Source organism: Nomia melanderi, chromosome 10 (genome assembly GCF_051020985.1).
Source record: "Nomia melanderi isolate GNS246 chromosome 10, iyNomMela1, whole genome shotgun sequence".
Lineage (NCBI taxonomy): Eukaryota > Metazoa > Arthropoda > Insecta > Hymenoptera > Halictidae > Nomia > Nomia melanderi.
Window position 1 is genome coordinate 6,536,871 of NC_135008.1, and position 27,171 is coordinate 6,564,041.

The window sequence follows — 27,171 nt, forward strand, 5'->3', positions numbered from 1 at the left end:
GCTTCGTAGCCGCTCGCGTAAAGGCCAGGAGCCAGCGTTGGCCACATGTGTTTTGCGGACCGCTTTTCCGTGGAAAAAGATCGCCGAAAATGCCGTGTTTACGTAATCCGTGGTAACGTGACGTTGAAAACGGTGCCTCTGAACTCGCTGCAATTGTGACAAAATTCCACGGCCTGAACACAAAGTAAATTGGGAAGAAAAAGAAATTCTAAAAGAGATCCAACTCGAACATAAATTACTTGTACCAACGAGGTGTATTCTGGTTGTCTGCTAACTCTCGTTACCGTACTGTGCACGTTTCGTATTCCCATGCACATTATCGGCAACATTTCATCCAGGAGAAAGGTACATCCAATAATCAGCGTTCAATAATTTTCTCGTGCCGGTTAGTTTTCGCTCGCCTCGTGAAATCGCCGAGTCAGCGTGTTCTTAACTACGCAATCTCGTCGCGCCTCGTGTGTTTTAAGTTCTTCGAACGTGTTCGACCATATCGACGAATGCGACTCCTTTAATCGTCATTTTTTCCTATTTATCGAATTTCGAGAGAATTCGGACACGTGCGGAGAAGAAAGAAACATATTTGGAGCATTGTTCGTTAACGACCGCGTGCGTGCACGCCGCGCCTTCTGGAAAGAGCGATCCCTCGTGACGAGCCTCTCAAGTGGGCGTTCTCTCGCGCTTCTGAAAGAACCAACGTTCGTAATTTAACACGTGTATTGCGTGTACTATTCTCTGTGAAAAATTGTACGTGTTCGTGCGCCATTGCACGGACTTCGGGGAGACATGCGTCCGGTCCACGACGCGGAGGATGTCCCTAGGTTGGTGCTTTAAAGCCGAATCGACTCACAAACACCTCTCGAAACTTACAATCTACTAACGAGGCTACTCGGCAGGATTAATGTGCTCGAGGGTGCTCGACGTGTCTTGGGACTCCTCGACTGCCTGAGAGGAAGCATCATCCTGTAAAAAGACTTTCGCAGTCAGATCCCTCGTGTTCCGGGACCTCGTGTTTTTGTCTTTCGCCGCGTGCCGTTCAAGATGGCGGCCAAGGTGGCCAGCGGCGCTCAGGGAAGTACCGAAAGAGAAGAGGGCCCCGGGGTCTCTTACGCAAGTATTCTGAACCCTAAAAGCGGTACTGAAAATCGGCCTTCTAATACTAAGGATAATAATAAAGAGAATATCAGTGGCCAGGTGGGTCAGCAGTCCATACCTATTAAGGATCGCATGGTTTCACAAAATCTGGCCGTCAAAGGCCAGCCTTATCAAAGAGCTGGAAGAAGATTCAATCCACAGGGTAAATTAGAAAAACCTTATGGAAATGAATTCTCATCTACGGAACAAAACAAACTGATCACGCAGAAAGGGATTCAAGTAGAGCATAATAAACAGGAGAATGTTCTCGAGAATGAGCAAATGAACGGCGATGTTGGAAGCGATGGAGAGTTTCAGACGGTAGCACCGAAGAGTGCTAGGAGGAAAGAGAAATTACGAGACCAACACAGAGATCACAGAGAACGACATAGACATAGAGATCATAGTCATCCTCTTCGTGGACATAATGGAAGTAATGAAAGATCTCATAAAGATCAACGCGATCGTGGAGATAGAATGGGTGCTGATCATATTGCAGGGAATAAAGAACTTTTGAAGGATAGAGACGACATAGAATCTGAATTGGAAGCTCGAACTCTACCACCGATTAAATATGTGGAGGCTCCTCTACCCACCATCAATCCTTGGACCAAAAGTAAATCCACAACGCAAGACCCACCTACGAATACTATAACCGCTGTACCTTCTGTAAGTTTAACGCCTGTGGAAAAACCAGTTGAAAAAGAAAAGAGACTATTGCAACCCCAGCAGCAAGAAGTAATTGGTAAGTGTTGATTTACATAAAAATTATGTATATTGTCCTTTTTTTATCATACAATTCTTTTATTAAAAAGGATTTCTTAAACTATGTTGAACATGTATTGCAAATATTTTGTAGGTTTTGAATTCAGATTATTACATCATGTTTTCTTCCAAACATAAAATTTGTTATTTTCAAAAGTATAGTTCATGTCTTAAACTGTTAACAATTTTAGTGAGAGATATTTATATATTTTTTTTTTTATTATTCCCTTGAGAATTCATAAAAGTTTAGAATCTCATGTTATGCTTACATAAAATTTTTATAAGCTTCGTGTCATTGGCTGTTAAAAACTTTATGTGTAATACTTTTTTTTAACCTTTGATGATTAATTATGAGATAAGACATTTGCATGTTCCAAAATAGTACAGCAACTGTAATGAATTAATGTAGGTATGCTGAGTGTGTAAACACAAGAATTAGTAAGTCTTTAAATACTTTTATTTCATGGTTTTTGTATCAAATTGGCCTTGTACTTTGTACACATGATGAAAGAGGCTCTTATCAACTTCAAGAATATGGAACTACCATCTTCAAAGGTATTGCTGATATGAATTTCATATTTGGGGGGTCAATGGAAACTTACTCAGAATATTACACAATTATTAAATACACAACAATATTAAGCCTTTATTATACAGAACATATACATGTAAAAATTCTATTCAAAATTCTATCAAAGTTCTATTAAAATTGGGAAACAGAGGTCATCCAATCCTATGAAAACTATACATAGTACAGCATTTTTATTAGAACTAAGTATAAGTTAAAAAATCACGCGAACATAGAAAATAATTTACAGAAGATATTACTGTACACGATTAATTTTAATTAACAACTCTTGCCAAGTACTAATAAAACATTGTACCGAATGTATCTAGTGAGAAATTGCATTTATAAAACGCATTTCTTTTTACAGATTACGAATAGTTTCTAAGTTTCTAAAAGAGCGGAATTATTCAGAATGTACCCGCCTGCAAACAGTGTGGAAGGTGTCTATACTAGGTGAGATACACATTACGAAACTCGGAACACGAATGGACACGTATTCGAATGTTTTGAAAAATTTAGTCAAATTTCATTCGAGCGTATATATCTTGTAACTATTCAAGAGTCGCACGTTAGTGAACTAGATTAATCGTGTACATAATATATTAAACTCGAGCACAAGTTGCGCCACGGAAAACATGTATGAACTTACATATATTTGTTTCTTTCTGAATTGCAGTTATTTTCGCGGCGAACGAAATTACGGAGGAAATCTAGATTAATTCGTTAGAAAGAAAAAGAAAGGCAGGATCTCGGAATGTTCCCTCAGGTATCGTGTCGTTGAAAGATGAGATCGAGGTTCGATGAGAGAGAAACCCGAGCAGATTCAACGCGTCCAGGTGTTTGATCGTTCGGGATGATAATATTAATGGGGTATTCCGTATGTCCGATTCGATCGTCTTATCTCTACATTGCCAACGAGTTTTCGGTGTACGTGGCAAAAGAAAGAACCATGTACGTAATCAAGGTCTTAACACGTCATTTGCCTGACGGATAGTTCGGTCTTCTCGGCGACCCTTTCTTCTTTTTAAGAAAGAAAAAGAAATAGTTTCGAGCACGTGGCTCGACTCTCGTCCGGTCATGCTTGCCAAATATCTAGCTCCTTTTATCAATTAACATTGATAAACTTCGGCCCGAAAAATATCTTCGACCTCGTGATCCGATAGTACTTCCGCCATATTTAGCGCTAGAACTACTCTTTTATTTGGCGAGTATTGACGTTAAAATCAGTCTGGTGCTCTTGGTTCCTTCATACTATAAAATAGAAACTCGTTAGCAAGTTTAATTGTTCATGCAATTTGTAGACACCTCTATAGCTCGAATCAAAGGCGAACAACATCCGATGGATATCTTTTTTCAGTCGCCTGTATAGGATAATATTGCTCGCCCCAGTAACGAGAGACATTGAACAAGTTCTAAAGCACCGCCTCGTATCGAGTAATGGAGAGAGTTAAGTAGAGGCCTAGGACAAACGTTAAATCTATTAGGTTGCTCGATAAATTTGTGCGGTTTCCAAGAAATCTAGAATTTTTATATATTTTTTCTTAATGATATTTAATGTAATTGCACGAGCATCAACTCGAAGCTTCATTATCAGAAAAACGAAACGGAAACTTACCGACAATTGCGCGGACATGCTCGACTGCCTAACAGTTTCGTTTATTACATCAGAATAAAGAAATTGAATGTTCCATTTTAACGGAGAACTTTCCGGTAGTGACGGGTAAATGATTATGCGTTGTTCTCTCGATCGTATAATCGAACGTATCCTTTTCAGTACCGACAAAATCTGTATTTACTCATTTCATCCGTGTCGATCGGTCGAATTATCCGATTAACACGTAAAATCGTCGAGGGCAACGACATTGACACTATTTCTAAGTGGTCGACAGTGGGTCGCGGCACGTGATGCAATTACCAGTGTCTCGTAACTGCATTACGTTCTTTGCTGTAATCCAGACATTCACTCTCGAATTCCTTCGGCATCTAATCGATGAACAGCGAACACGATCGTGTGCAATAGCCGCACACGACTACAGGAAATCGATACCTGCTTCAAAGTAATCTTTCTTTCTTTATTTACCGATCGTAAACGTCCACGGTATATTAACCGTAATCCCCGCCGCGAAATAACTCGTCGGGAACACCGCGAGTGCCAAAAATCGAAATTTTCAAGTTGGTTCATTTGTAATTGTTCAGAAAATTCGATACCGTTTCCCTGCCAAACACGACTAAAAACGCAATAACCGAATCGCGTCGTCATCCCAAGTCTTCGATTCGCACGTTTAATTTTAATTCTTCTTTTGTTCGTCGTTATTCCCGTATTTCCTGGAACATTCTTAACGCCAGAACCACCGAGCAATCAAACTGCGCAAAATGACTTTCCGTTATTTTTCTATAAGAATTATAAGACTGCGCTCATTGAGATTTCGATTGACTCGTATCTTAATTAGCGTGCCACCGAGTCAGAGATATTTCTTCGAGTAGCATTCGCGTCCTTCCAATAATTGTGGAAGAGGAGATCAGAAATCGGTTGTTACGACTCGTCTGTTAGCTCTAGTGTCCAGCGACTCGCGATTGGCTGCATCGTTCTGATTCTATGTGGAAGAATTGTCGTTAAAAGTCTCAGTCATCGATCTCCTCGTTATCCGAACGCTCGATACACATCGAAATGTGTCGCAGAAAGTGAGAGTGGTGAGAGGAAACCTGTTCCAGGCCGTAGGCCTTCTACCCTCGATAAAAGTAGAATCGTAAAGGCCAAACGAATGCTTTTCAACCGTAAACGCGTCGAGCGAGTAATATTTTCGAACGAGAGTAGAAACGGCAGAAACGAAGTGTCAAGATCATTCCCCCTTTTTCTCCCCTCCCTCTTTTCCATTCCGTGCCCGGTACACGTTGAAATATACGAAGATAGGCGGCAACGACGACGGCGGCGGCGGAATACTGATGGCCGCTTAAAATATTCACGCTCGAAATTATCCGAGTTCCGTTTCAATGTTCGGGACAGTTTGTCCCCTTTGGAAAACTTTCATCGTGCACGGCGGGGCGGATTTTTAATCGAAAGTTTTCGCGCCCGTTGTTTATGGAAACCATCCGCTCAACCCTTGCGCATGGTTCCGTCGAAATTGTTGCATCTCACGTTCGATACATCGTTGAACGTGTTCGCTTATTCGGGAGAATCACGTTATTTTACCAATTTATATTAAAATTCAGCGATGGAGTAGTTTCTGAATAGTTTCAAGAATTTTTATTCATATTTTCAACGAATATCTACGTTTAGAATACAATTAACATGATCAGCGCGACGAGAGGGGCAGACTGTTCATTTGAAGATCGATAAAACGGTGATAAAGAGTCGCAGATCCAGTTTTAAGGGTTCGTTGTAAAGGGGAGACCACAATCTTCGAATCTACGGTGGATTCGGTCTCGAGAAAAATTTTTTAGCGTCCGTGGAGATGAAGTCTGAAAATAGGAAATTTTGCACGGTGAAAACCGTATAATTTTTTACCCGTTGCGTAAAGAGAAAGCATCGTGAAAATTAGTTTGTGAGAGACGAAAGTAGATGCTTCACGGTTTAAAATGAGCCGACGTAGAATCTGGTATGACCTTTTATCATAATGTTACAGGAGTCGGAAGATCGACGATTTTTCGGTTACAATTCAGTGATCCTTTAATTTCGTGGAGCAGCGTAGTAGGAGGGACTCGTACCGCGCACGGGCTCCTGAATTTATGTATTGAATTGACCGGAAGCTATTAAACCCGTGCGTACGCGTACGTACCATTGTACCGGCTGGTTATCGATATAACATGCCGGGACAAATCGGTTGCCATCAGTGTCTCTGCCCGGTTGTTGTATACACGCAGGAGACATTGATTTCTTGTGCGTGCCTTGAAACTGGAAGGTACATTTGCTCGCGATATTAGCTCGCGGTAGTAATCGCGATAATGACGACGATATATAAGCTGCTTCTTCATCTCTGTTTTGCCTTTTATCGGTGCTTAAGCGTTTATTACTTCCAACATTGGGACTGCTAGACGAGTCAAAGTAAGGGGTTATTTATAATTGTGTATAACAATTTGTTAACTTATTCATATGTGAAATACTTAGTTAAAAATGTGCACTCATCTATCGTGACTTAGTATGCCTTCATTAAATCGAAATATAGTTATTACTTCTCTGGGGAGTTGTTAAAGGAAGTTCAATTGGCAATACGTAAATTAATCAATTAATTAAGATAGTCGACAGTAATTTTTTAAATAAGATAACCCTTATAGTGTTTACGTATACAGAGATTTGAGGATATCAATTCGACTGCCCGGTAGCTCTAGCGTTGAACGACATTGCACCGTTGGCGTTAACTGAATGAATAAATTAAACAAAATAGTCTGTACGTAAGATTGCCGTTATCTCGTCGCGTTCCCTGTTCTGGTTCGACCAGCATTGGACACCGAGAAATATGCTGGGCGAGGCTCGACAGGAACGGGAAAACAATGTTCACGAGCAAACACGGTCCCGGATAGAAAAGATATATCGATGGCATCGATTTTAATTAGCTGCCAGACTAATTCTATTATCTGCTTTGAGATGACGGGGATCAAGGCAAGCCGTAGTAATCATTTGGCTGAATTTCATGGAAATTGGAGCATCAAAGTATTAGCCGTGGAACACTGAACACATTAGTTGTGCACGCAGGGTGTCCCTGTAATTGTGGTACCAGTAAATATCAATTTGAAAAAAAGATTTTTCAAATTCCATTCTCCTAAGAAAAGATTCAATCGAAAGCGTGTTACGAAGTTGCAGAATATTTCTTCCTAATTGACATAACAGTCTATGAAGCTGTTCAAATGAGCGAAGAGAAACGAATAGGACGCGGTTAAGCTAGCTATTTTTATTATTTATTCTTATTTTACATAGTCCTTCCCCTTCGGACTAGGTTGAACTTCCTGTTTCCTATCTATTCACATTTATTTAACTCATGTACACTTATCTATGCTTTATCGTTGTTTGTACTTCTCCTTGGCCTTTCCTCTTTGGCTTCCTTTTCTTTGGTTTTGTTCTTCTCGCTCTCTTCGCGTTTCCACTCTTTCCCTCGCTCTTTCAGTATTCCTATCCCTTGGCTTTTCCTATTCAATATCGTGTCTTCTTTTTCTCCACATATTCTGCACCTCTTTTCTTCTATTTTCTTTTTCAACATTCTGTTGCCATAATCTTCTTACCACAACTATACCTCGCTAACAATTCTCTGTCCTTGATTCCCATCTCTTCGATTCTACCTTCTATTCATCAACCAGCACGCATTCGATTCCAAAATTGATTATTCTAAGAGCGCCGCCTTTCACGAGCGAATTATTTCACGAATTTTCGTGTTGCCTCGTAAGGAATGGCGCAACGACGTTAGGGGCTGCTCCACGATCGCCGGGCAGGCTGCACGGCCAGTAACGGATTTCCCCGACGAAATCGACAATAAAGGGATCAAAGCTGCATTAAATGCTGCCTGCACCTGAAAGGCTAGTGAAGCAGCTGCGGGCATTTACCGTGGTCGGTCGCTGCAAGCCTTCTTCGAATCTCCCTTTTTGCTAGGTGGCTCAGTGCACTGCTGACTTTCGAGCTGCAGTCGCGGAATCGACCGGCTGCGCGGCTCGCCTCGTCGCGTCTCGTTCTCACTTCGGAGAGCACTCTTCCTTTCCGTGTCCAGCGATACTCGGGTTGTTAAAAAACATTGTAAAACCCCGCGAACGGGCACGTTTTACGAGTGCAGAACTGCAAGAGACACTGTTACGATCGGAAAGATACCGCGGTTCGTCGATTCGGTGCACCGTTCCTCGCGCGCTGCCAGCAATAAAATTAGTTCTGTGTTAGTTCCGCCGGGAATAGTGTCGTCGTTCTCTAATTTTCGCTAAACCGAACGGGATTCTTCTTTCCTGAACGCACCGCCGACGAATAGGGTTTTCTAAAGTCGCTTAGAAGCAGTGAAGTACGAGTATACGGTTGATATAACACGTTGACTGCCACGGGAATCTTCGCTTTTACGTCACTCATTCTTTCGTAAGATAAATAGAACCAATTATTAACTATTCGGAATCACAGTTCTTAGGTTACGCTGTTATCTAGTTACTTACGCTGTTAATCCGTTGCACTCGAGAGGTGAGCCACTTGATTCGATACAGCAAGATCATAGAGACATGCATAATATTAAGCTGTGTACTATCTCGCGGATCGTTGAATGTTTCCAGTGAAATACTTTCGAGTGCCAAGGATTAAACATTCTTACGCAACGTCGATCGTCTTGCGTATTATACTCATTTTCGAGCAAGGTGCTGGGTCGCCAGGTGACCGCCGTGGTAGCCAACGTGTTAATCGCTCGAGGAACTCGTCTTTCCCTGTCTCGGTAGGACTCGAACCTATCGCCCATAAAGCAAGAAGTTTCGCAAGGTTCCCAACAACCGGTGTGTCCGTAAGGACGTCTCTCGAATCGAGTCGAGGAAACGTTTGATCTTTCTTTGAGCCGCGGGTCAGAACCAGTTCGCGCTGGTTCGTCGAGGATACTATTTTCGAAAACGAGTTTCGACGTCACCACGCCGATCTCTCCCCTTCGATCTATCCGATCGCGGATGAATTGATAACCCGTCGAGCGCGCGCGTCCTCGTTCGACGTTCGATTCGGATCCGTGGAAACGAAACGGAGTGCGCGGAGAAGCGCGCACACCTGTTGCACCATCGCGTCGAAGGTTGCTCGAAACTGCAACGGGACAAAGCGGACGGATCTCCTTCGAGTGTCGGGACCGGCGTTCCTCGAGCACGATCGTCATGTTTTTCACCGTTTCGCTCGCAGTGCGCGTCGAGTGTCCGCTTACCGGTGTGCACTTTTACATAAACGTTATGTAAAGGCCGAGCAGGCGTAATCCTTTGCGCGAGCTACGGGGGAATCGAGTCCTCGGGATCGATCGTCTTTCGCGGCAGAAGGGCTGCGACCACGCGCCATGAAGATCAACAGAAATAAAGTCGGCTCCGTTCACCGTGAGTCTCTCCCGTATTTTCTCTCCTTATCTTTTTCCTCGTTCACGATGATTTTCTGTGTAACGAACGTACGGATCGTTGACTTAACGCTAGAACTAACGAGAAATCGGATTGACCTTTCAGTTTTCCGACTGAAACTCCGAATGAAGAATGCATCTATCGAGACTTCCGATTGATTTACAGTTTGTTCTGTTGCCGGGTTGGTCTTTGATCATTTCTGGGAGAAGTATGTAATAGTTCTAGCGTTAAATGTGTATTCGTAGAGTTCGCACGACGGAAGCAAGTCACTTTTTAATGCGAGGCTAAATGAAATTCGCTGGTGATCTTTTATTTGAGAACGATTTAGATGTTGGCTATCTGTTCGTTGTTGACCGTCTGACAGTTCGTGTAATGATGGTACAGTGCTGTTTACTGTTTACCGTTCACGGGTTGACAGTTGTTGACAACGAATACGTTCGGGTTAAGGTGTCATTATTATTCCGGCGTAGAGAACGTTCGTCCCCCCGAGCCGACTTGGCAACAGGACAAAATTGAGGTAGCCAAGAGACCGCCAGCGAGTTAACGTTCTAAGATAGCTCTCGCGGCAAACGGCGCGTTCAAACTCGAGCCAGAGTGTATGAAATAACACGCTCGAGGTGTTTTCGGATTCCATGGAGCCTTTTGGGTCAGAACTAGACGGGTTCGCGGACGTTTCGACGAAGTATTTATCTATTTTTCGAAAGATTACGCCTCTTACGTAATCCGTCGTTTATCTCTTTAGCGAGCACTTTCGTTCATCGACTTTTTCCCGATAATCGCAACCTTGTGTCTATATGATTGAAATTCTTAAAAATATTCTGTAGATATTAGCAGATGATTATTGAGGAACGTTGCTCGTCGAGCTAAGGAATTCGCGTTAAGCCGAGTGGCACTAGTTTGAAAGTAGCTGGGCCCGAAGTGAAATATTGCACACGTTTTCAGTTATTGTTGGGAAAAAATCGACGGTATTCCCGGCGTAGACAATCGTTTCCTTAACTTACGTTCCACGTTCGAGCAACGCACTTCAGTGAAAAGTGTATTTCTATGTTTCAAAAGTGAAGGGGTTGTTCGGGTCAGTGATACTTTACTGTTTGCCGAGGCATTATTTCACGCGTTACGAGGAAAGGCAAACGTGTAATCCTCTTGAACGTAACTCCGTAGAAAGTTAATATCAAGGTACCAGGAACTGTTCTATTTGAGAAACACTTTGTTCTGCACTTGTGTGTTTGTTCAGAGTTGCTCATCGGCAGACCATTATTCAAATGCCGTTTTTTTTTGTGGGCAAATTTACGAGAACGAGCACGGAGTAAACAAAAGAAAAAGTAAACGATTAAGTAACAATCGTAAACGATTACCGGGCGTGACCTTTGATTCTCTCTTTCCCCCTGAACACCGAGCGTTCTATGCCAGTGGTTCCCAACGTTTTCCCTTTCATCAATTCCCGGTCAGCTCTTAAAATTCAGTTTACTGTAATAGCAGCTTAATAAGATCGAAACAGATAAAAGCGAATCATTTTTATTCATCTTAACTTTCACGTAACATTCTCTTTGTACACCGGAACTCTATAACTTTGCCGTTGCGTTTTTGTTTCAACTCCTTTCATTTTTATTTTTATTTCACATTATTTTCGTCTATCCCCAGTGAAAGTGTTATATACGCACCACTGGTTGGGAACCGCTGTTCAACGCGATCGAACATTTCTCGAACATAAATGGCGATCTAGTTGTGGACCGTTTTAATTTTCGGTCGTGTCGCCGGTACGTGTCCACGACAATCAAGACGGTAATACGAGCTGGCAGGTTACTTTCGCTTTCGCGGTGATTTGTGTTTTTGAAGCGAACGAATAAGATTGACTCGAATGAAAAGGGGTCAACGAGCAAATCTACGGCTGTGTATCACTTGCGTAACGCGCTGCGGTTAAAGCAGAGAGCTGTTTCGTTTCTGACACGAGCCGGCGTCGATTATTTATAGAAAATAAGGGAATCAACGATAACGTCGGATGTTTTCGTGGAAACGTTCGCTAGCCGCGCAGCGACACACAAGAAGACGTGGAAAAATGTATTCGTACACCGTTGACTTTTGCTTTACGCCGCCTAATGCCGTTTACCCGGCATAGCTTCGCCTTCGAGTTACAAATTATTTGCATCGCGCTGCGTTTCGCAAGAAATTTCCTTTCCGTGAAAGCGTGGGTGGATGGAATTGACATTTAACTCAATTGATACGGTGCAAAAGCGTGTCGGCAATTAACCCATCGCGGTCCGCAGTTTTTCACTAGAGATATTCAACACTTTCCGATGAGACGTGGCAGAGATTCTTAATATGTACATAAATCGGTAAAGTTTTTTCATTCGAATATTTCGCATACCGATGCAGTATAGAAAGCTTGATATTGTATATAAGATTTTATTATTTTATTATATCAAATCGAGCGACCGAGGGTGCAAAGGGTTAAACGCATACATCGTACGAATACTTCTTTTGTAACGCTGTGCGTACTAAAGGAAATTTGTGAAGGCGTGCTAAAGAATTTATGGAAAAATATAGCATATTGAACACATAGGGGTTGAAATGAAATGCAGGAGAATGAGTAGTTTCATGTTGTTTGAGATACATGATAAGAGAATCAATTTGCGCTCGAATATATCGGCATCCACCCGTATGCGTATGGCAATGAAATGAATATTGTTGATCGTGTGTTGCAGAAAACGGTATCAACGCCGGAAGTCAGCCGACTATAGTCACAGCTACAAAGGATCGAAGAAAATTCAACCAAAAGGTAGGCGACGCTTTAAAAGCAAATTTTTTTGAGATCTTCAAACCGTTGAATACTCGAGTTTAGCGTACTCGAACTTCGAACGATCACGAAGTTCTTCGGATAATCGTTCGAGTGTCCATTAGAAAAGCAATTTTCCTTATCTGTTGTCAAAGTCAACGTAGTTCTATGAGAATCAACGTTTTTATCGTTTTTCTCGATGATTTTTAGTGTGGCGTAGATTGCATAAAGATTAGCGGCGCGATAGCCAGCGGGTTTACGTGCGGAACGGTGAACGCGTTTTTCGTGAACTAACGTTATCTCGCGTCTTCGCGGCGTTTTCCCTTGATTTTATGGGAAGCAATTAAAATTTAGTTGGTACATTTAACAGGCGAGCGACTTCTCGGACATCGGCGATTGGCCAACCTTGGGCGCTCAAGGAGAGGTGGGTTAAATTTATTTATCGTTTTTCTTAGCGGTTACGTTCGAGTCCTTCGAGTAAATAATCTTCCTTTTTTTGTAAATGAGATAAACAAAGTGGCACCGGTAGATTTTTTACCATTGATCCACCTTGTTCTGGTTTCCTTTTGCTTGCGTATCCGACGTGAAACGTCGCCGAATTGTCTACTAATTGCAAATACCTCGGCAGTGGTTCTATAATCAGGTGCTTTTTAATAATAGTCGTTTAAAAGTTTCTTTCCATACGGTCATTTAGAATCAGACAAGACACTTAATTACTTCAAAGAAAATTAACGATCGCAAATGCTAGAACTCGTAGAATATTCTCATATATCTACGAGCGTAGAACTTTTGCTAAAGTAACATTGAATGCTAACGATTGAATGCTTAATGCGGATTCATCTAGTATCCGCGATGTGTTATCGCATTCCACAATAGCTTGCTTTATCTTGAAAGTTTCATAAAAGTGCGTAACGGCTAATCCTATGAGATTCCTTCTCGAATGTATCTACAATGGACGGATAATTTTTCTTTAGAAGAAGACAGCTGTGACGACACAGAAGCAAAACGGTGTTGTCGAATCAAGTAACGGTAAGGAAAGCACCGGAACGATAGAAAGCAGAGGGAAAGAAAATAAGGAGCAGAATCACTGCCAAGAAGACAGCGACGAGCACACGGAAAGCAGTGAAAAGAAAAAGAAAGGTAACCTCGATCGATCCGGGGAAAGGCAGTGGACAAATTTCCAGTTGCTTCTTTCACAACTGTTTTCTTCTAATTTTGGCTGAAAGATATATGTGAGTTAACGACGTATCTTTTACCTTGCAGTAAACAAACAGAAATGGGTGCCTCTGGAAATAGACATTACTAAGAACAGAAGTAAAAGGGAACGATCTCCAAAGTACTACAATCATAGGGAGAAAAATGGAGAAGGTGTGTCTTGTGTACTCCTTTCAATAATCATGATTAATAAAGTGTGAACTTTATGCGTGGATGTTAGCGGTATAATCATTAATTCTTCACGTTATTAACGATCAATTTCTGACCTATTGCAGAAGCAGATTCATATAGAGATAGGGAGCACGAGAGGACAGGGTATAATACGAGAGGTGGGCGAGGTGGACGAAGTTACAGAGGGAGAGGAGGACGAGGTGGCCGAGGCGCTTATCGGGGCACCTTTAGGCATAGGCACGACCAAGACTACCCGAATTTTGCAGCAGACTATATGCAGGTAACTATACTATTGAGTAAATAGAAAAGGATAAGCGATGATGATCATAATAATAATAATAATGATGAAACATCGGTGGGAATCTCTCCGAATATCCGCTGACGAACAATTGAAAGTAGACCTGATATTTAATTTTCTCGAGTGAAAGGGTACGAGTTGATGAATCAGTTGCTTTAAAATAGCATATTTTTGCAGATGCATAAATATGGACTTCCAGCTTACATAATGCCTTACATGGGAACATTTTATTTCAATAATACGAATTACATTAATAGAGATGATGTAACGACGCTCAAGGAATATATAAGAAATCAAATGTAAGCTTGAGAATTCATTTGATAGAACAGAATTCATCGTTAGCTAACATTGACAGTTTACAATTTTTATTTCGCAGAGAATACTACTTCAGCGAAGAGAATCTTTTACGGGACTTTTTCCTACGCCGCAAAATGGACGCGCAAGGATTTTTACCTATTACTTTAATCGCTTCCTTCCATCGTGTTCAAACGTTGACGACAAACGTGGGCCTTGTTATCGAAGCGATCATGGAGTCTGACAAGCTAGAACTGGTGGATGGATTTAAGGTAAAGTTTATTCTCGATTGTACACCTTTAACAGTGCACGAAGTATAAGTTCATCCGCGTTCTCTACGTGTGTTGGATTAAAAATTTGTGCTAAAGTAAATAGAAGAGGATTCGCTGACACCATTAGGGCTTAGGTCCGATGAATGGAGTTTGAAAGTAGACCTCCTCACAATTCGATACTCTAAATAAATTTAAAGTTCACTGATATATTCCACAAACCTCGTTCGAAACAGCGAAGAAGTTTTATAATTGCTAAGGGTTATTATTTCGATTCCTAGGTTAGAACAACCGTAGACCCTTTGAAGTGGCCCATCATAGACGCAGCTGGAAATCCTGTCTTTTCGGAATGGTCCAGTACGGATCCATCTCAAAACGAAGTAATACTCTCCTCGTCCGAATCCGATTTTTTTCCCGCTGCCAGACCTCTGTCAACGATTCCTATTCCCCCAATTCCACGTGTTCTTCAATCCAACCATGTTATCTCTACAGTAGGAAGACTCAGTGAATCGGAAAGCGTATCTTCGTCGATAGGAGAGAATTTAAATCCTGACGTGCCGGAGTTCATACCGAACGAATTGACAAGCAAGAACAACGAGTCTGTTGCAGCCGACAGCGGGAGTGATTCCACGAAGAACGGGAAACAGTCGGACCAAGCGAAAAGCATTCCAGCGGCATCATTGAGTAATGACTCGCCTTCTCACGCAAACGATGCTGCTCTCAAGACGGACGATAAGTCATCCGGGATGGTCAAGAGTTCTAGTCCAAGCCGAGCGCCGGGAGTAAAAGTCAACGGTGAATTACAGACGCCGAGCGATGACGTATGGAAAGAGGTAATTTCTTTTTCGTGGGCATACCAGTACCAATTAGCAAATTACATCTTCGGGTTCTTTTTTTTAATTCACAGAAGAAACTTCCACTTTTACAAGTTGTTCAAGATCTTAAATTGAACCGTATCTTTTTATCCTAGAGATATAAAGAATTCCGATACGATTTAACGAAAGGTGTAAATAGGATCTGTCGTTAATGATTAAATACATAATAATTTTTTCGAAACATCAGCGTTAAACGTTGACACAGACTGTGGGTCTATTTCGAAAGTTATTACTGTTAGCGATAAGTAATAACTGAGTTCATGAAAATATAATAGGTAAGGCGAAGGGTGAAACCGTCACATAAGGAGAGAAACGAAGAGAAAGAGAAAGTTGATAATATTAAAAGCGAAGAAAGGGAAGAGTTAGACTTTCAATTTGACGAGGAACTCGATACACCACCACCGACCGGCCGGCATAATGCGTTTTCCGAATGGTTTGTTGCTACTCTTTCGTCTTCTTCTAGACATTACTTTGTAATAATACGATGATATCCTCTGCGAACATACATTAACTATTTGATCAATGAATTACGCAGGTCTGAGGACGACGAGGATTATGAATTGTCGGATAGGGATCTAAATAAACTTTTAATCTTCACGCAAACAACGGTGCCTATATCAACGCGGATCCCGAAACACGAGGGTCATGATCGAACGGGCGATTGGACGACGAGAGTGAAAATGACTCAGGATCTTGAACAGGCCATTAACGATGGCTTGTACTACTATGAGGAAGATTTATGGACGAAAGATGGTCAAAGGGTAAGTGCACAATTTATTTACCGGTTTTAGCTACCTTGCACTAAGTTTTATTAACGCGCATAACACTTTCTATAGTATGGTTCCTCTTCGTCGATTGGAAGTTACAAGACCGTGAATGTGATTAGTCAAGAAGACTTCGAGAAAATGGCGCCCAAAGCACCTAAGAAGACTAACCCCGAAGTTCCTCCACCACCTCCGTTAGCGATAGACGATATTGAGGTGTCACAGTCGCTTCCAACACAGGTATTTGAATTGACCTTCGAATTGGTTTTATTTAAGGATTTATATCATTTTTCACGTAAATGTTTTTCTTTCGATGTCAGGCGTCAATAATGATAGATATTCAAGAGAAGAAGGATCGTCGAGCGGATAAGAACCGCAGAATCGACAAGTCCAGAATCAGCAGGAGCGGTAGAAGCGGAGTAGTTCCACGTTTCTTTGCTGTTGTTAAAGATGAACCTTCGGTCGATCCTAGGACACCACGTAAGAGGAAAACGCGACATAGCAACAATCCACCTGTTGAACATCATGTAGGTTGGATCATGGATGTCCGAGAACATCGGCCGCGCACATATTCTACAGGGTATGTTTGCAATATCCAAGAATAGAACAATTTAAGGTAAAATAATTGAATAATTCTGCATTAAGAAACTTTTTGTGTTACAGAAGCAGCGCGGGAACAAGTCCTAGCGAGGGTTATCTTGCGAGTAGCTATGGAAGTGTACCGCAATCTCTTCCCACTTTCCAACATCCGAGTCACGCCCTTTTGAAAGAGAATGGTTTCACTCAACAAGTGTATCATAAATATCACTCGCGTTGCTTAAAAGGTGAGAGGAATATACAAAGATTTATTTATTTTTCAAAGTCGAATAAAGATTTAATGATGAATCCATTTAATTTTGTCTTCTTTTCCCGACTGAGGAAAAATTGTGATGTGAAAAGAGGATCTGAGAACATCTTGAGCCACATTAATTACAAGCATATCCGAATAGTGAGAGTTTATCAAGATGTGTTTATCTTGTTTCAGAACGCAAGAGACTCGGAATTGGTCAGTCTCAAGAAATGAACACACTCTTCCGTTTTTGGTCGTTCTTCTTGAGAGAGAATTTCAATCGTACCATGTACGAGGAATTTAGAACCATAGCCAAAGAAGATGCCTTGGAAGGTTACCGATATGGTTTGGAATGCCTTTTCCGATTCTACAGTTATGGATTAGAGAAGAGGTTCAGACATCACCTTTACAAAGACTTCCAAGTTGAAACGATACAAGATTACGAAAGCGGTGAGTACGTTTCTTCTAAATTGCGTTGAGGTTATATATATGCACATGTAGGTTGTTCAGCTGTTCTACCTTCCAACAGCTAAACGGTTAAAGTGTGCTATAGTAACAGAAATGCAATGTTGATACTACGAAGACTGTTGTCTCGTGCGTGGTGTTTAGCATAGCAACAAGTGCTTTACTTGAAACTATACGGAGAGATGATCGAAAATTGAAACATATTACATAAATTTTCCTTCTTATTACAGGTCAATTGTATGGTCTTGAAAAATTCTGGGCGTTCCTAAAGTATTACAAACAGTCCAGTCAACTACAAGTGGATCCCAAATTGCAAGAGTATTTATCTAACTTCAAGAGCATTGAAGACTTCAGAGTTGTTGAGGTAAAGACACTTTATACTTTTCATTTGAATTATTGGTAGAATAAAATGCCATGAAACGTTAAGAATATAGAACAAATTTTGCTAATTATACTATGTTGCAGCCTCAAATAAACGAAATGCTTCAAGAATTTGCCGCGAATTCACGATCTCAGGCAGCAAAGAGGCGTAACAGGAGTGTATCGGAGAGCGCCGGCGGCGGTGATGCGTCGCCGACGAATCGAGTTCGCCGATTATCTGGTGGATCCAGCACAGTAACACTGCCAACCTCGAGTTCCGAGAATAATCCCGCCGCGCAAAAGTCCCGTACGGACTCGGTGAATCTTTCGCAGTTCCGTAACAGAGCCGGTTCGTTCGGCTCAGGACGATTGGGCCATTCCAGGAGACGAAACGAGGGATCCTCGGGTTTGTCGAGCAGTCAGAGAGATCTCAGCAAACAACAGCCACGTAGCAGACAGAATTCCAGTTCTTTCACGAGGCCCCAGGAGGTGAGCAAATTCCAGAACACTGCCAGGGATCGGCAGTCCGGCACCGGCAAGTCCGAGCAAAGCAAGTCGGTCACAATTAAAACAGAGAACGCATCTAACGCTCAGAAGTGATCGTCTCGAAACGGGAAGGGTAAGTGCACTTAGTGGCACTTGCTGGATTGTTAACACGGATAAGTGCGTCGCTCTCCTTGGGATAGGATACTCGTTCTAGCAAAGAGAACGTCCCATTTCAAATCACAAAAGAATCACACGCAGAAGTACAAGGTGTACCAGGTGTAATAGAATGAGCACAAAACTGTCTCAATCTTTGTATATAGAAACGAATGTTAGACTCGATGCTGAAAAACGTTAGGAATGATAAAAAGCGATATACTATTAAGTGATGGTAGACGAGAAATATATTCTACCGTCACAGAAAAAAAGTTCATGGATCTATTCTTATGATAGTCCGTTAAGGTTGTATTTACCGGCATATATGGCTATGCTCTTGCTTATCGGGATTACGTACTGAACTCGAATTATATTATGCTCAGTTGGTCCTCGGTTATGATGCTGACTAAATCCGTATAGCGGAAAATAGAAAGGTGATCTAGAAAGGTTATTGTGAACCAGCGAATCAGATAATTCAGGCACGATACCGTGTAAAGTGTTTGATACTGTTAATGAATTAATGCGCTCGCTTAACGCGTTGCTCTAGTAAATGATTTCCCGCGAGTAGAATGAAAGTTGGTAATACTCTTAATTCGCAACGGCATTGCCACCTAGTTATCTATGGAATTCTGTTCATTGATTTGTGAAAAGAATCGAACAAAATTTTTCTTGACTATTTGTCACGGTCCTTTTTGTCAGCAACCAATACGCCGCCGCATTATACTTTTTGAAAATGAAATTGGCCATTCCCCTGACCCCAGTGATTGGAACTTTACTAACTTTTAAGCGTCCCAGGTCGTCAATGTTACTAGATATTCGGGAAACTTTGAATCGCGTATATATTCTCTTCTTATTTCATTAGCAACGAAGAAGAAAGTGACTTCACTTAAAATTATTATTAACGAGAAAGGAGGAAAAGAGGGAGTATCACGAAATACTTGAGAAAAACTTGATCTTTGTCATGAAACATGTAAGTTGTCGAGATTTAAACGTTGGGACAACAAGAGAACATTATTACGGAATGTACAAATATTTTTATAGCGTCAGTTGCGCCAAGTTCCTTTCATTAAATTTGGAAAACAAGGTATATGCTTTATCATTCGAGTACCAACACACACGTTGTGCGCGGTCTAATTGTACGCTCTCAAAATGATGAAAGGAAGGGATGCTGGCCGTTTTATCGATAAGACAAATGTTCTGATATTAGAACAGGTTTTGCGGAGCGTTAACGCACGTTATTGCTGGGGCTTTCGTTTCGATCCTTTCCCTTTCGATTGAATTCCGAGATTTAATCTCTGACTTGACGCTCCGTACACGAAAGGATGAAAAAATAAAATAATTTCTATCGCTTTATAATGAATAAATTTGTGTAACAACAAAACCTGATTAGCACCTGAAATCCATGATATTTTTGAGACGTCACGATCAAGTTTGGCACTCGGAACCTCTGATGTTTCGGAGATGCCGTAACTAGGGAACGATTCAACGGGACAAAATCTCCGCGATCGATCGGTGGATCGAGTTTCCAAGATTAATTTACGTAGGCGTTACGATTAAGCGTACGTAGAGGTAGGATTAGCGTAGATTTCTCGGAATTTTTGGAGCTTTTACACATGAACGAGGCGAATTTACTGTAGCCTTATCGAAGAATTATCTAATTTTAGATCAATTGTATTATTTAAGCAAGTGTGAACTAAAGATTTGATTCGGTAGGAAAAAATGAATTTCGAAGCACGAATGGCTGGCTCATTCACGTAGCGCACAGATTTTTTGTTTTAGCTGATCGCGTTCTAGTTACCAGCGAAAGAATCCAATGGTCGACGTTATACCGCGTCAGATACAAACACAGCATCGACTCGTGCACTCAGGTGTCCGGAACCGTTTGCAAATCTGTTCTTGTCTTCCGTTTTCTTACGTTCAATGCCGAGTGAGAACCCATCATTAAGAATTAACGCGGCACGTTGAATCGGAATATTATTTTTATTTGCCGCTGCTCACGCGATTCGTATTCTTTTTTTCAATCCTACACAAACAGAGTCTGTTCGATTAGACTCTTCGCCTTTTGTAAAACTGCAAAAATCCAAGAAAAGGGAACACGCAAAGAAACATCATCGTTCAAATTATCCGCAACAAAATGGATTCCAGTTGAACAAAGATTTGTTTTCCATGATTATTCACGAAGGTCGAAGTAATTCATCTTGGACTGTCTAAACAATTGCTCCGGTCTTGAGAAATTGCACGGTTCGCATCCTGTTGGCACGAGAACTTTGCCTTTTCTCGCGTTTTCCCGAACGCACAAGAGAATAATCCCGGAGCTTCTGCCTTTCGAGCGTGAAATTCAGCTTGTTTATTGTTCTTCGAACGAATCTTTTATACTTTCTTACGTCCGAGAAGATCTTTAAAAAGAAACACGCACCGGCCCGAGGGACGTTGAAAGATGCTTTGTCGCCGCGAGACAGTTCACATTGTTCACCGAGGACCAGTGTAATTGTTCGTTAATAGAGAAAAGTTAACAGAAAATATCCCGACCGACGTGCAAACCGATTAGCGAGAGAAGATCGAGCCGCTCAGGTTCATCGAGTTCTATCGAATATTTGTTTCTTTCCGTGGTTTGAAAACGGAATGGGATGGAACTTCTTCGTGGAGAATAGATGAGAATTGTAGTTGTACCCGCAAGGGGGGGGAGGAGGGACGGGATGATGGTTTAACGATAGAATCAGACGCGAGAAAGACGACGCGTCGTTCAAACGAATGTTTGAAAGTGTTACCCTTCGAATCTTCATATTCCGAAGCCAGTAGTCGATTTCGATGTCGATCCGGAAATTGATTACTTTCTCATGTGTTCATAGGTTGTTTGGTTTAGAGATCAGTTTCAGTCGAGACGAACGGGTTGTGCTAAGAGTCCTCGATCCCCTGTGTGATACGCGTAACTCGGGTCGCCCGAATGCTCCGCCACGGAATCAAAGAATGATGAAAGAATCGCGTTCTGTGCAGTGTCCGTTCACCGTCGAAATAGCACATTATTATACGAGACTTTTTCAACATTAATTAGCGGGACGAGTCGGAAACTGTACAACGAATTCTCGTCGGCGCTGAAACGGTTTGGGGCGTCGATTTAGTTTAATCAGGGGACTATTAGCAGAACCTTCATTATCGCGCCGATGCGGATAATCACGGGAAAACGGGACATATACGGTTCATTCTCTTGTTTCTTCCCCCCAATCGTCTTCCCCTCGCGAATCTTCGCCGGAACCGGTGTTCCTGACACGTTGACTGCTGAGAATCTTCGGCGTTTCACACACCACTTTCGTAGGGACGATAAATAGAAATAATTAATATCCGACGCCATAATTCTGAGGTTACACTATCATATAGTTACTCAGGTTTCTAAATGTATCTCTTCGACATCGACTTCCTTGTTGCAATAGTTTCCGAGCTATACGAAATCTCAGATGATCGGTGATCGGTAGTCAACGCGTTAAGGTTCAAGCCTCTCCCTCCGAAGTCTATTGGATCAGACCGCAGGCGATTTGGTTCTTTTTATTTAACGCCGTATTTAATCGATAACTTGTTGGCTCTTCGAATGAATTCTAGTTGAACGAGGTTTACAGGAATATCCCGTTACACCGAGTTGCGAATCGATCGACGCGTGTCCGTTTTCCCTTTTACCCCCGAATGGAAGACTGTCTTCGTCTTCGCGAGTGATGATCGTTTAGAGTTCCTACGTCCGTTCGAATGACCATTTTATTTGTGATAAACGGTCGACACGTACAAAGGTCGCATTGTTCGTTTCCAACCTCCGGTTAACAGGTCAACCGTCGATGCATCCTGTTAATCTCCTCATGATGTTGCAATAATCGTCGTCCGCGTGTTCCGATTATGTCCAGGAACCGCGCGCGATATATTTATCGTTCCGATATACGCGTTCCGGCTTAGCTTTCGAAGTCCGCGTCTCACTTTTTACCACTTTGCCTTCGAAAAACGACGTCTAAATTGTCGAAACGAGCCGAGACACTCGGGGTCATCGTATTCGCCAGACCGTAAGGCTTTTATGGTCATCGTATCGAAGTCGTACAGAAAGCCAAATGAAATCGAGTCGTGCAACATCAATGTTTGATACGTTTGTTCTCCGTCTTCGCCGATAAACTCGAACCGATATTCACCCCTTAACACGTTAACCGAGGAAGACGATTTCTCCGTTGATCCCCCGACTGTTTTCCATTGTTCTATTTATTCGCCCATGTGGCTTGCTCCAATTAGATTTAACCCTTCGCTCACCGATGGCACTTTGAAGCGCCATTTTTATTCAACCTCATTACATTTGAATATTCTCCGATGTTCTTTTCATCTTCGTCGCGAAGGGTTAAGTGATTGTTATTCATCGTCGATTAAGCTTCCACGCGTGATCAAAGGATCATCGAGTTAACGAGTTAAGGGCGACTCCTGTCGAACGAAACGGCAGCTCGAGCCCACGCCGAGCGAGTCACGAGAAGAAGAACGAAGAGAAACGGAGAAAGAAAAGAGTCTCGAACGGACGAAGATCGATTAGCACAAAGCGAAAGAGCAAGCGTGACGAATGAGAGCGAACCAGCGGATCCGTCAGCGGCGATCGCTTCTCTTGTACACACAGCACGATCACGAACACGTTCGTAGCCTTCGTTTCGCCATTTCGAACGCGGCCGATCTATAGGTTTAGCTGCCGCGGCTTGCGAGCGAGCGACTTCGCACTTTGTAACGCGAGTAATTTCATTGAGAAAATATCGATACCACGAAAAAACAAAAAATGAGAGTGAAATGAACGTAGGCTTAATTGAGCTAAGTTAGATCTAACGGATAGCTTTCGCTAGGATTCGATCGTCGGGGTCGGAGGACGTCACCGCCCCTCGAATTAAGGGAGCAAAGAGGAGAGATCATCATCGTGGAAAAGCGAACGTGATCGTTTTACAACGTGAAATCTTTCGCGATACCAATCGTTCTTCGAATCGATCCATTGTGGATCGGGGACACTTCATTATGGACCTTCGAAAGGGTTGTTCCTGGGCATTTAAACTTTATCATCCCTGCTCTATATTCTAAGCAAAAGTTGAACGATTAGCGTCGAGTATATTTTAAGTGTCATCTAACCCTTTGAGGATCTACAGTTCAATGTTACAAACGAATGATTTCATTTAAACAACGAAAGATCACCGCATGGTTCTCTTCTTTCCTGCCACTTCAAGGTTAGATCCGCCATTTATTTTTCTAAGGGAAAGCTTTCTCATTCTTCGGAAGGTTATCCGCAAAGGGTTAATTCTGATCGATTAGCGCAGGGCGTGAAAAACATGTATAGTTCTGTGTCTCCTGTTCACAATGAGTCGGATCGTGAAGTCTCATTCGGTCGAATGAACGGAATACTCGATGACTGTCGAACGAACGTTGAGACCGGTAGGGGAAAGCGTATAATCCCGGCAGACATCCGTTTCCTCTGGCGCACGACGATCTTTGTAGTATAATACTGTAAATAGTTTCTACCGGAAGTCCTTGGAATCGCGTCGCCGAGACGATGTCCTCTTAGAAAGGAAAGAAGATCGCGATATACATATTGCGCATTATTATATTGTTACTTATATACATATTCTTGCTGGAAGATGTACAGTGACTTTCTCTATACCCTCTGGAACGGTCTAACGAGCACCATTGTTAGCCACGAATCGCCGAACGCGTTTCCCGTCATTCAAGAGAACCCTTCTTTCGCTTAGGAGACCATCGAAGGACTCGGGCTGGACACTTCGCTGGTAGACAGCGGACCTTTCACACTAGTACTACTCGTGAATTATTGTTTCACAATTATTGAGAAGACAGCAGACGCTTATTTGCGTAATTACTGAAGACATTGACTTAGCGCAAATTGAATCATAATTGAATTCAATTGAAATCTCAATAGCTGTAGTCTTAGAGTCCCTATAGAGAAATTTGAAAACCTCAATTTCTAGTGTTATTTTTCTAGTGCTATGTTTCTGTGGTTCTAGTGTGAAGCGAATTGAAAATCTCTCGGAACAATCAACGCGAGAAGGGTTCAGTGGAAACTGAATGTTTTTCTCGTACGAGCTTGAACGCGTCGAAAATAAAGTAAATTCTTACGAATCATTCGTTTACTTTATATTCTACGCACTCGTGCTTGCACCGAACGCATAGAATCCGCCGTCTATCAGTCGGAGAACCTCGCGTTACGGTGATTCCCCGCCGTAATCCAATTACACAGCCGCGAAGGTGAAATTCTCGGGAACCGAAGGAACGGATAACCGAGGCGCGTACCGAACGGGCTTTCGCTCGACATTCGAGAAACGACGAAGTCACTGTACTCGTCGCGGCAAGGGTGCACGCGTGTATGTATATAAGTGCAACATTAATATTAATCAATATTAATTTTACACCTAAGGCTTATACTAAATATACACTCACGTGGGTGGGGGGATATACCGGTGGAAGATAACGGGGTTGAAAAAAAATGTATAAAAAAAAAAGAGCGTTTCCTATAAGATACACTTTATACACGAGGATTAAGCCTTTCACCAATCTTATATTTTACCCTTTCTCTTCGTATTTATATAAACACGACTGTTCGCTTGTATTCAGTGTATCTTCGTTTTTTCTCTTGTCGTTTTAAGTATGCTCGTTCCGTTTGTTTTCTTTTTTTTCTCTCTTTTTTTTTTTTAGTTGTAAAATGATCGAGGAAAAAGAAATGAAAAAAGAATTGTTGACAGCACGAACGGTGGGTTTTAGCGACGGTGTCTCTAAACGTTCGGTCGTCCCCGCACACAGCCGATCGACGGCTCGCGAAATAATTTCCAGAAGTTCGAAGGGAAGCTCGAAGTTATTGATAAGTCACTTCGTAGATTCGAACGTCAGACGATTAACGAGAAACACGGAGAGAGCGTCGTTCGAGTGGGAAGAAGAAAGACGGCTTTTAAAGGCGTCGCGCGCCTCGTGTTCGCGCGGCGAGAGGCGGTTTTAGAGGCAACGTGGCGACTCGAGGAACGACCCAGCCGATTTTCGTTGAACATTACGCATTCGTTTTATCCTACTCGTTTCTTTTTTACCACTCGTTTGTTTATCGGTGCGCCGAATGAAAATGGTTCCAAGGTACGTTTCGATCGAGAACCGCGTATCAAAATCTCGAATCCCCGGGGAAAACGATATAGTAAAACGCGCCTCGAACACTCGCCGCGATGTGAATTCGAATCACACTATTTTTCTAATTGGTTTTTGATAGCGTGCGTCGAATCGTAGATTACAACTTGATCTCTTTTTTACGACCGTCGGGGCACGGTCACGCGGGACACGTCGCGTCGCGTAGCGTAGCCACTCGCGTTCGCGGACCCGAACGAACGAGGAGAGAGCGGTGACGCTCGGTAATCCTGGAACGCGATCGTAAAAATCCACGACACCGTTAGACTGATCTTCCCGAAATAATCAATCAGCGAGGTTACCCAGAAACTGTCCGTTCGCACGCGTTAGAAGCGATAGATCGATCAGGTGGGAAAGACTTGGTCGCCGGTTCATCGATTTCTCAGATTGGTACGTGGCCGAAGGAAGATCGAATCGACGCCGAAACCACAGTTCGTTCTTTGCCTAGAGAGTCTGCTTGATTTTCGAATCGTCGTTCGAGGGACCGGATGGTTCTACGACGAACGGCATCGATATTCACTGATATTTCTTTACGAGGTTGTGGCAAGACGAGCAAACTTTCATTCGCACGACGTTTTCGAATGAAACTCGATCGCTCGCGTGTTTGCTCGTCGGCATTACCGATTTCGCTCCACGCCGAGTAGAATGGGGCTTCTTAACGCGATCGCAATCTTTGAAAAGGAACCTTTTTTTTAAACCGTTCACAGGGAGGTTTCGGTTTCGAGAGCCTTTGGACAGATATCTGGGAGGAAAGCTTGCATCTACTTCACAATTTTTACACGACGTTTACGCTCGACCTGTACGCAACTAACGGTTCGACACGACTGAGAATTTCGAGATCGAGTGGAAGATATTCGTAGATGGGTTGTGTATCCCGAGAGATTCCGGCAAAAACTTCTAAACGATGCACACACCGATTCGAGATATATATGAGACATTAAAGCTCGTCGGTCCTTCGAAAATCAAGCGAGACGAAACGACTCCCCTGATCAACGTATCATATCCGGGCTTTTCGTTCAAGGAAACACGGCCGACGTATTTTTTCAGATTCAGCTACGAGTCACAATACAGTAGAGAAACAGCGGGGGGTTTTTTCATACTCTGATCCGACCGTACGACGATCTTTTTGCATGAAAGGAATCGAATGAATAAACCGCGATAATAAATCCTGCTCCGTCGAGTAAACTCGGCCTTGTACATACGATATACATATGTAGCGTGTAAGAGCAAAAGAAAAAAAAGAATAATTAGAGAGACAGGGGGATGCGTGAGTGGGGATGAGTGTGTACGAGTGTTTCGTGCGTGCATGCGGAAGAGAAAGTAAAATAATGCAGAAAAAAAATACAGACATATATAAATATATATTATTTACATAATTGTAGTTGTAACGCATCGCCTAGGGACGTAACGAGATATTAAGGGTGTGAAATGTGGTGAGTCGAGGGTGTGTTGTGCGAGTGATCTCCGAAGCCTGTACGCGTAGGAAGGTTGTAACGTTTACGAATGTATAAAATAAAACAAGAAAAAGGACAAAAAAACCGAGCTGCAAAAGAAAA

The 27,171-nt window shown here is 42.4% G+C and overlaps 1 protein-coding gene and 2 long non-coding RNA genes across 6 annotated transcripts; 2 read left to right on the forward strand and 1 right to left on the reverse strand.

Moving 5' to 3' along the window:
- On the forward strand, positions 1 to 27,171 carry larp (La related protein). 3 transcript variants are annotated; one of them, XM_076371743.1, is made up of 18 exons: positions 1 to 818; positions 894 to 1,876; positions 12,199 to 12,272; positions 12,640 to 12,693; positions 13,244 to 13,409; positions 13,533 to 13,637; positions 13,760 to 13,935; positions 14,131 to 14,252; positions 14,330 to 14,519; positions 14,798 to 15,349; positions 15,667 to 15,824; positions 15,927 to 16,152; positions 16,228 to 16,395; positions 16,476 to 16,735; positions 16,819 to 16,979; positions 17,180 to 17,434; positions 17,680 to 17,813; positions 17,915 to 27,171. In XM_076371743.1, exons 2-18 carry the CDS (start codon positions 1,039 to 1,041, stop codon positions 18,407 to 18,409), a joined length of 4,134 nt encoding a protein of 1,377 aa, XP_076227858.1. In that variant the 5' UTR covers positions 1 to 818; positions 894 to 1,038; the 3' UTR covers positions 18,410 to 27,171. The 3 variants fall into 3 exon arrangements, with proteins under 3 accessions (XP_076227858.1, XP_031838631.1, XP_031838633.2); XM_031982773.2 differs by lacking the exons at positions 1 to 818; positions 894 to 1,876 and adding exons at positions 8,348 to 8,507; positions 8,855 to 9,478; XM_031982771.2 differs by having other exon boundaries at positions 1 to 1,876; positions 13,247 to 13,409.
- On the forward strand, positions 2,386 to 3,330 carry LOC143175030 (uncharacterized). Its single transcript, XR_012999621.1, has 3 exons — positions 2,386 to 2,451; positions 2,832 to 2,917; positions 3,141 to 3,330. It is a non-coding gene; the product is annotated as an uncharacterized LOC143175030 (long non-coding RNA).
- LOC143175029 (uncharacterized) lies at positions 3,559 to 8,832 on the reverse strand. Of its 2 annotated transcripts, none has more exons than XR_012999620.1 (3): positions 8,582 to 8,832; positions 4,080 to 8,502; positions 3,559 to 3,923 (listed from the first exon to the last, which is right to left on the reverse strand). It is a non-coding gene; the product is annotated as an uncharacterized LOC143175029 (long non-coding RNA). The 2 variants fall into 2 exon arrangements; XR_012999619.1 differs by having other exon boundaries at positions 3,559 to 3,982.

Excerpts from the sequence above, each read along its gene's own strand:
- larp (XM_076371743.1), top strand. The coding sequence starts at position 1,039 with ATGGCGGCCAAGGTGGCCAGCGGCGCTCAGGGAAGTACCGAAAGAGAA. Across the intron at positions 13,936-14,130 it reads TTGCAGCAGACTATATGCAG|ATGCATAAATATGGACTTCC; the intron begins GTAACTATACTA and ends ATATTTTTGCAG. Across the intron at positions 17,814-17,914 it reads AAGACTTCAGAGTTGTTGAG|CCTCAAATAAACGAAATGCT; the intron begins GTAAAGACACTT and ends ACTATGTTGCAG.